This window comes from Trichechus manatus, unplaced genomic scaffold, assembly GCF_000243295.1.
Source record: "Trichechus manatus latirostris isolate Lorelei unplaced genomic scaffold, TriManLat1.0 scaffold00030, whole genome shotgun sequence".
Taxonomy (NCBI): Eukaryota; Metazoa; Chordata; class Mammalia; order Sirenia; family Trichechidae; genus Trichechus; species Trichechus manatus.
The window spans coordinates 21,271,481-21,280,285 of NW_004443966.1; the positions used below are offsets into that span (position 1 = coordinate 21,271,481).

General features: G+C 57.9%; 1 protein-coding gene across 2 annotated transcripts in view; it reads left to right on the forward strand.

Annotated features, from left to right (window-relative positions):
• Positions 1–8,005, forward strand: part of LINGO1 (leucine rich repeat and Ig domain containing 1) — a 70,423-nt gene extending 62,418 nt beyond the window's left edge. For both annotated transcript variants that reach the window (XM_012555082.1, XM_004374764.2), the window contains exon 2: positions 5,128–8,005. In XM_012555082.1, the coding sequence (XP_012410536.1) occupies positions 5,128–6,984 (1,857 nt within the window). In that variant the 3' untranslated portion in view covers positions 6,985–8,005. The remainder of the gene's footprint in view (positions 1–5,127) is intronic.
• Positions 8,006–8,805: the final 800 nt, after the last annotated feature.

Consider the following 8,805-nt stretch of genomic DNA (forward strand, 5'->3'; position numbering starts at 1 on the left):
TGGCATCCAGAGGGTCCCGGCCGCAGCCATCAAGGCGGATGTCTCCATGCCAGGGATCGCACGCTGTGTGTGCTGGGGATCCCTGAGATCCCCGAGGAACACTGAGTGGGAGCACCATGAAATATTGATACCGTAAACCTAAAATAACTAAACCTCCCATCCTGTGCTGCACCAAATTAGGTACGAATCTAGCATAGACGGTGGCAGCAGACGCAAGAGAAAAGGTAAGGTGGAAAAACACTGTAAAAATTCAGTAAGCCAGTTTCTGACAGTTGGGGAAAGGCTTTTGCTGAGTTTGAAGGGGCAGGACACTTGGGTGCAGCTATCTGAGGACTAGTGCCTTTCCTCAGCCCTGAGGGCCTTGCCCTAGCACAGCCCTGGCACGCCGGCCTCTCCTCTGGATTGGCCTGCAGGTGTTCGAGAGAAGCCCCCCTTCATGCCAGGCAGCTCTGGGGCAGGCAGGCCGGCCAGGAGGAACAGAGCTCTACTGCCTCCTAGCTTTGTGCCTAGGGCAAGTGAATTCTCTTTTGGGAACCTCAGTTGTCCTCATCTGAAAAATGGGAAGGTAATACCTCTTTTGAATGCTGGCGTGAGGGTTCCTAAGACAGTGTATATAAAGCCCCAAGTCCAGCCTGTTGCAGATGCTCTGCAAATGTTACTCCCAACTGTTTTCTAAAGGCGGTGTCTAGCTGCTTCTGTGGAGGAGAGACACCTCTCTGCCCCAGGGGCCTTATTGGACAGGATTGACCCATGACCTTCCCACCAGTGCTCCTGCCCCTTCTGTCTCCACCAGTAGCTCCCCCCTATCCTGGGCCCCTGGGGAGCAGCCTAGTGTGATATCCCAATCAGGGGAGCCAACCAGCCTGGGGTCACCCACAGATAGATCCTTCCAGCCCCACTGGAATGGCAGTTTGGGGCCTGGGCCCCCTACTCTCATCATCTTGTAACCAGGTTTGAGGATGTGGACTTTCCAGCTGGAGAAAGTTGGGTTTCTATTGTTGGCTCCCTAGGGGATCCTGGAATCCAGCCCCTCACCGCACAGGGGGAAATAGGCTAGAGATGGCAGGCACATGCCTGAAGTCACACAGTGGGCTGGTGGCCGAGAACTGCATGTGGCGAGTGTCGGGATGGATGCCTGAGCCAGACCGCCTCTGCCCTGGGACACGAGTTGGGGGAGGGAGGTACATGGTGGCAGGTGGCCTGTTCCCCCCACCCCCACTGTAGGGGCAGCTCAGAGCCCGGGTCTTGCCCTCTACAGCGGCAGGTCTGATGCAGCGGCCTCCCCTGCCGCTCTGGGGTTTGGGAAGACCCAGGCTGCTGTGGGGCCTGTGTGTCGGGCTCCAGGCATGGCTCGACACTGCCCGCCCACCTGCCTGCCTGTGATGTTTATTTCTTTGGTATTTGTTGGTTCAGTTTTTAAAGTCTTGCCCTTGTGGGAAGGCTTCAGGGGCAAGAATTCAAAATAAAACACTGATTAAAATGCATGTTCTTCGCAATTGCAGGAGTAACCAGCAGGACTGATAGTGCCAGGATGGCAGGTGGCACGTTGCCCGTTCAGACACACCCCCACCAGCATTCCTAGATGACAGAGCCCTGGTAGGGGTGTTAGAGCAGGTCACTAACTGCTATATTCTTGCTGTGCCAGCTTAGGCAGGCAGCTTAAGCTCTCTGGGTCTCCGTTTCCCCACCCTTCAGGGCAGTCACATGTGAAAGGTGAGGTATGAGGCAATTCAGTGGATGCACCCTCCTGTAGCTATCCTGGTCCTGTGGAGCACAGCCCGTTGCCCTGAGGGGCTAACTGGGGGTTGCAGTGGGTACAGGATAAGGCTGACCAGCTTTTCCATCAATGTGTTTGAATTCCCCAGGTCTCCCATTGCTCAGTGGGCCTGCCCCAGGGTCAACCCCATTAGAGGGGCTGCAACCCCTGTACAAATCTCACTCATGCACATAAGCTTCCTTTCAAAGAACATTCATTCTGTGCCATGCTTTGGGCTGAGGCTGAAAACATGCCTTCTCCCCTCAGGGACCTCACTGTCTAGCAGGTGAGGCAGATGCACACATGACTGTTTGACCCAGGATTAAACACATATTGCAGGAGAGTCGCCAGGTGCTGAGACTTTGAATCATATTTTCCTCTTTGCTGTGGTCACTAGGAAGCTTTCACCTTTAGTCATTATGCAAGACTTTGTGGCATTCTTTCCTACCTGGCTTCCCTTCTTGAGCTTTACCTTTTTATCATCTGCGGCATAATTTTACCTTTTTGGAATGAGGTGTCCTATACATCAATTACACGAGATTACTATTAACAAGAATAAAGTGCCTCAGTGTTAGAGGCAAGAGACGATTTCTGATTCAAGAGGTCAGGGATGGCTTCATGGAGGAGGCAGCCTTTGAGGTGGAAGGCCACAAGGGCTGCTGGGGCAGAAGGCTGGGACAGTTCTGCAAAAGGAGAGAACTGCATGAGCAATGGCTTAGCGGCTAGAATGTGAGGGCAAGATGGGAATACCTGGGTGGCTTCACTGGGGGAGTGGTGCGCGAGGAGACAGGTGGGTAAGTTGAAGGGAGGTGGTGGTGGCTTCAAATGCCAAATTAGTGTCTGTTTGAGGGGCTTACCAACATCCCAGGGTGCCCTGTGCCCTCGCTCCCCCACCTCATCCCACCAGCACCCCAGCCTAGTACTGGCCTTGTCACCAGCGGCCCCCACCCTGCCCGCCAGTCCCTGAGCTGGGTGCTAAAAGTCCTATTTACCTCTTGAGGTCCCCAGCCTCACACTCGTGCCAGCCCCAGCTGCCGGCCCAATTACTTATCGATCGCCTGTCAGGATGTTTGCTTTTCTGGTGGGTCACCGGAGCGAGTATGACTGTGGAAATGGCCTGGTGGGGATGGGGTGGGGGAGGCCAAGCCACTGAGGAGGGTGGAGAGAGGATGAGAGGGACGAAGTACAGGGGGTCGGAGGGGCAAAGCAGCCCTAGGGGATAAGAAAACCTTGCAGATTCCATAACATGTCAGTGACACCCAGAACCCTCTCTGATTAATTGGTCACTTAATCAACAACCAGGGAGCACCTGTCAGTCTTGAAAGACAGGCAGAGCATTGGAAAGTACGTGACTTTGGAGTCTGACAGACAGGGCTCTGGTCCTAACGGCCCTCCTCTACTGCCTAAGTGACCTTTGGCGGCCACCCCTCCCCGCCCCCCAAGTGCCCTAAAGGGTGAAAAGGGGAATCAAACTGGGAAGGGGGGGGAAAGGGGGGTGGCAGGGGTAGGGGAAGGGCCTGAGCTGCAGGGGAGAAGTGGGGCCCTCCAACCTAGGCCTCCCCTTCCTGAAGTGAGCCCCCCACAGGACCGTGAGTGTAGGGGGTGGACACCACAGCAGAGCCCCGGGGTGCCAGAAGCAGGAGGAGGAGCAGGGCTGCAGCTTGGCCCCCAGAGACTGTCTGGTCTACCCCCCTGGAGGTTTGAGGCTGCAGCTCCTAAAGAGTTGGGACTGACCCTCCCATCCCCTACCTACCCTGCATAAAAAAATCCATTGCCATCGAGTTGATTCCAACTCAAAGCGACCCTATAGGACAAAATAGAACTGCCCCATAGGGTTTCCAAGGAGCAGCTTGCAGATTCGAACTGCCAACCTTTTGGTTAGCTGCCATAGCTCTTAACCACTGTGCCATCAGAGCTCCATATGCTGGGGGCCAATTTTTCTGCAGAACACAGAGCAGAGGGGAACACAGGGATAGAGGAGGGAAGGGGAAATGGGAGGCCATTAAGGGCACAAGTGAGAGAAGGAGGCCTCTGAATAAGAGACGGGAGAGAGTAATGGGGAGCCAGCTTCCACACACCCCTTGTTTACTCCACCTTCCAGCCCATCCTCAACCAAAGTCCCCTCCCTGAGCTCATCACCATCATCCAAGTTCTGTATGTTCTGCACGGCCTGGGTTTCACCAGCCTCACTCCTGGTGCCGGAGTGTGGACCTACACCCCTGGCATCACCCGTGCTGTCCAGGCTGCGGAAGGCTGACCAGCTCCTCCCTCAGCCAGACAGCCTCCCAGGACCCTGATACTAGGAGGAAGGTGATTGGAACCCTGAGAGACAGACAGATGAAAGTTGAGGGGCCTTTAGGCGGCATGCTTCCTGTCTGGGGTCAGAAAAAGTTTCTCAGAGCAGTGGACATTCAGTTTGGCCTTTAAACTGGGATTTCAACAGGCAGGGGAAGGCCATTCTGGGAGGCAAGCACTGCAGGAGCAAACACCAGGAGGCTGGAAAAGCCCTTCTCAAGGCCCTGAGCTCCTGAGCTGGGACCCAGAGAAAGGGAACAGTCAGAGACAGATTCTACAGGGAGGCCAGCTGGGATCTGCAGATGCAGGAGGAAGGACTGGGTCCCACTTTCTAGATGGGGGTGCCCTCCACTGATCAAGGAACCCCATCAGGGAGAAGATTCACGAACAATGCCAGGTACCACTGGGGGGTCTGTTGGGTTTGCTGGCTGCCCAGGACCCTTGGGTAGGGGCTCAGCAGCAGTGCTGGTGGGGAGGGGGCCATGGCATCTGTGACTGGAGAATCTCGGGGCTAAAAGTAAGGGCCCCAGCAGTCTCAGCAGTCCCTGCCCAGCCCACTGGGGGCCAGATACACTAGTTTCCGGGGCTGTTCCCAGAGGCCTCAGCCTTTGAGCCCCTTTGAGCCCCTCCATGAGCCCCGAGGGCGGCTCAGCACGTCTGGCTATATCCCTGCTGAGAACTAGGGAAGCTGAGGCTCAGGGAGCGGTGTGTGCCTGGAGTCATACTGCCTGTACGTAAAGGAGGCGGATGCAGCCTGTGGTGCCCACATCAGGCTCCTCTGAGGTGACCACTCCATCCCCCCGTCCCCAGGGATGCTGGGAGGGTCCTTCAGGTAGGTCCGCGCAGGGTAAGGAGCAAGGAGGAAGCGGCACAGGGTGTGGAGGGCCTTTGGCCTGGGCATCTGGACCTCGCTGTTAGGTCCCAGGCAGGTGGCATATGTGAACCCTGGCCTCCCTATCTGTACCTGAGACATTCTGACTGAGCAGCAGGGCACAGGGCACAGAGGGCTCCGGTGGCGTCCAGCCAGGCACTGCCCTCTAACCAAACCTCTGTCTTGTGCTTGCTCCCGGCTGCAGGTGAGCGAGAGGATGCTGGCCGGGGGCTCGAGGAGTATGCCCAGCCCCCTCCTGGCCTGCTGGCAGCCCATCCTCCTGCTGGTGCTGGGCTCGGTGCTGTCAGGCTCGGCCACAGGCTGCCCTCCCCGCTGTGAGTGCTCCGCCCAGGACCGCGCTGTGCTCTGCCACCGGAAGCGCTTCGTGGCAGTGCCCGAGGGCATCCCCACCGAGACTCGCCTGCTGGACCTGGGCAAGAACCGCATCAAGACGCTCAACCAGGACGAGTTTGCTAGCTTCCCGCACCTGGAGGAGCTGGAGCTCAACGAGAACATTGTAAGTGCCGTGGAGCCCGGCGCCTTCAACAACCTCTTCAACCTGCGGACGCTGGGTCTCCGCAGCAATCGCCTGAAGCTCATCCCGCTGGGCGTTTTCACCGGCCTCAGTAACCTGACCAAGCTGGACATCAGCGAGAACAAGATCGTCATCCTGCTGGACTACATGTTCCAGGACTTGTACAACCTCAAGTCACTGGAGGTTGGCGACAACGACCTAGTCTACATCTCCCACCGCGCCTTCAGCGGCCTCAACAGCCTGGAGCAGCTGACGCTGGAGAAATGCAACCTGACCTCCATCCCCACTGAGGCGCTGTCCCATCTGCACGGCCTCATTGTCCTGAGGCTCCGGCACCTCAACATCAACGCCATCCGGGACTACTCCTTCAAGAGATTGTACCGGCTCAAGGTCTTGGAGATCTCCCACTGGCCCTACTTGGACACCATGACCCCCAACTGCCTCTACGGCCTCAACCTGACGTCTCTGTCCATCACACATTGCAATCTGACGGCTGTGCCCTACCTGGCTGTGCGTCACCTGGTCTATCTCCGCTTCCTCAACCTCTCCTACAACCCCATCAGCACCATCGAGGGCTCCATGTTGCATGAGCTGCTACGGCTGCAGGAGATCCAGCTGGTGGGTGGGCAGCTGGCCGTGGTGGAACCCTATGCCTTCCGCGGCCTCAACTACCTGCGCGTGCTCAATGTCTCTGGCAACCAGCTGACCACCCTGGAGGAATCGGCCTTCCACTCGGTTGGCAACCTGGAGACGCTCATCCTGGACTCCAATCCGCTGGCCTGCGACTGCCGTCTCCTGTGGGTGTTCCGGCGCCGCTGGCGGCTCAACTTCAACCGGCAGCAGCCCACGTGCGCCACGCCCGAGTTTGTCCAGGGCAAGGAGTTCAAGGACTTCCCCGATGTGCTGCTGCCCAACTACTTCACCTGCCGCCGCGCCCGCATCCGGGACCGCAAGGCCCAGCAGGTGTTTGTGGATGAGGGCCACACGGTACAGTTTGTGTGCCGGGCAGACGGTGACCCGCCGCCCGCCATCCTCTGGCTCTCACCGCGCAAGCACCTGGTCTCGGCCAAGAGCAATGGGCGGCTCACGGTCTTCCCCGATGGCACTCTGGAGGTACGCTATGCCCAGGTACAGGACAACGGCACGTACCTGTGCATCGCAGCCAACGCGGGCGGCAACGACTCCATGCCTGCCCACCTGCATGTGCGCAGCTACTCGCCCGACTGGCCGCATCAGCCCAACAAGACCTTCGCCTTCATCTCTAACCAGCCGGGCGAGGGAGAGGCCAACAGCACACGCGCCACTGTGCCTTTCCCCTTTGACATCAAGACCCTCATCATTGCCACCACCATGGGCTTCATCTCTTTCCTGGGTGTCGTGCTCTTCTGCCTGGTGCTGCTGTTTCTCTGGAGCCGGGGCAAGGGCAACACAAAGCACAACATCGAGATCGAGTACGTGCCCCGCAAGTCAGACGCGGGCATCAGCTCCGCCGACGCGCCCCGCAAGTTCAACATGAAGATGATATGAGGACGGGGCGGGGGGCAGGGACCCCCAGGCGCGCCAGGCAGGGGAAGGGGCCTGGCCGCTGCCCGCTCACTCCCCAGTCCTTCCCACCTCCTCCCTGCCCCTCTACACACACTTCTTCTCCCTCCCACCCCTGCCCCTGCTGCCCCTCCGCCAGCCCTCACCGCCTGCCCTCTTTCTACTACGACCTCAGAAGTCTAGGCCTGGGGACCCCCACCTCACAGGGGCACACGCCAACAGATTGGAGTTGGAGGCCGACGAACCGACACACGGCACGGTCAATAATTCAATAAAAAAAAAAAAAAGTTACGAACTTCTTCTGTAACTTGGGTTTCAATAATTATGGATTTTTATGAAAACTTGAAATAATAAAAAGAGAAAAAAAAACAACTATTTCCTATAGCTAGTCGGAATGCAAACTTTTGACGTCCTGATTGCTCCAGGGCCTTCTTCCAACTCAGTTTCTTGTTTTTCTCTTCCTCCTCCCCCTCCTTCCTCCTTTCTCTCCCCCTGTGGGAAGAGACCACTCAGGAAACCGGAAAGGCGGCCCCAGCCCCACCTGCCTGCCCATCCTGCCAGGCAGCCACAGAAGCAGGCTGGGTGTGGGTGAGGGCCCAGCTCTGGGCTGGCTGTTTGTAGGGAGCAGGTGGAGGGACGGGGCTGCCGGATGAGGTGGGGCCTGTCTGCGGGTTGCCAGGCAGCACTGTTGCCATGGCAGGGGCCTGGATCGGGCACGGCTGAGACTGGACAGGCGCTGGGGTCCTCCTGGAGGACAGCACAGTCTGTGGAGAGGGCCAGGGGCCGGAGGCAGGACCGAGGCCTACCTTCCTGTCCCAGCCCTGCTGCCGACATGCTGAGTGGCCTCGAGCAGGTCACTGGCCCTCGCTGGGCCTCAGTTTTCACATCTGTACAAATGGGAACATGGCTCCCCGCCCTGCCTACCTCACAGGGCTGTTGTGAGGAATTGATGAGATGATGTATGTGAAACACTTTGTAACCTGTAAAGCGCTGTGCACACGTGTGGGTGACTGTTCGCATCAGGGTCATTATTATCTCACTGTGGCTGATGGGGCTGCGGAAGGGCCCACCGTGGGGGCAGGGCTGAGGGGTGCCAGAGGAGGGGAGGCCCCGGGGGACTTCCAGAGGACCCTCCTAGGACAGCAGCCTGGTCTGCGGCCAGCGGCATTGGTCTGAGAGATGGGGCTTTAGACCCGCTGTGGATCTAAAGCATCACAGATTCTACTACCCCTGGTCTGGGGGAATAAGCCCTCTTCAGCTTGGGCCTGGACCTATCCAGGGATTGAGAGCACCAGCTCTCTCCAACTCTTCTTTCCACAAGCATTTATTAAGCATCTGATGTATACCATGTCCCATGCGAGTGCCCAGTCTGGGAGGGTTTGGGGAAGCAGTTTCAGCCCTGCCCTTGGGACTGCCAGACCCAGGTCGCCACCCCAGCTTTGCCCTCTCTTCCACTGGGCTATACACTGAGCCTCTCCTGGGCTCTTAAAGGTCCTAGGTTTGGGGCTGGGATCCACATGCGCATGAGCTGACCAGGAGGGTCAGATAACCCACCAACCCCCACCCTGCCCCACATGTTCAAACCAAACCTAGATGCTCCAGAACAACCCTAGAAAAGGGTGCCCCAGATGGCAGTAGGTCACCTGCTAGCTTTTCCCAGAATCCATGGGCCTTGGCTCAAGAAGCCGGGCCAGCAGCTCAGCCAGGGATCATGTGCCCACTCCACCGCCACATCTCTGTTGGACAGGGAGAGGCACCAGGGTCAGGGGGACCTGGCTTCTCCCAGCCAAGTGTCCTGTTTCTCTT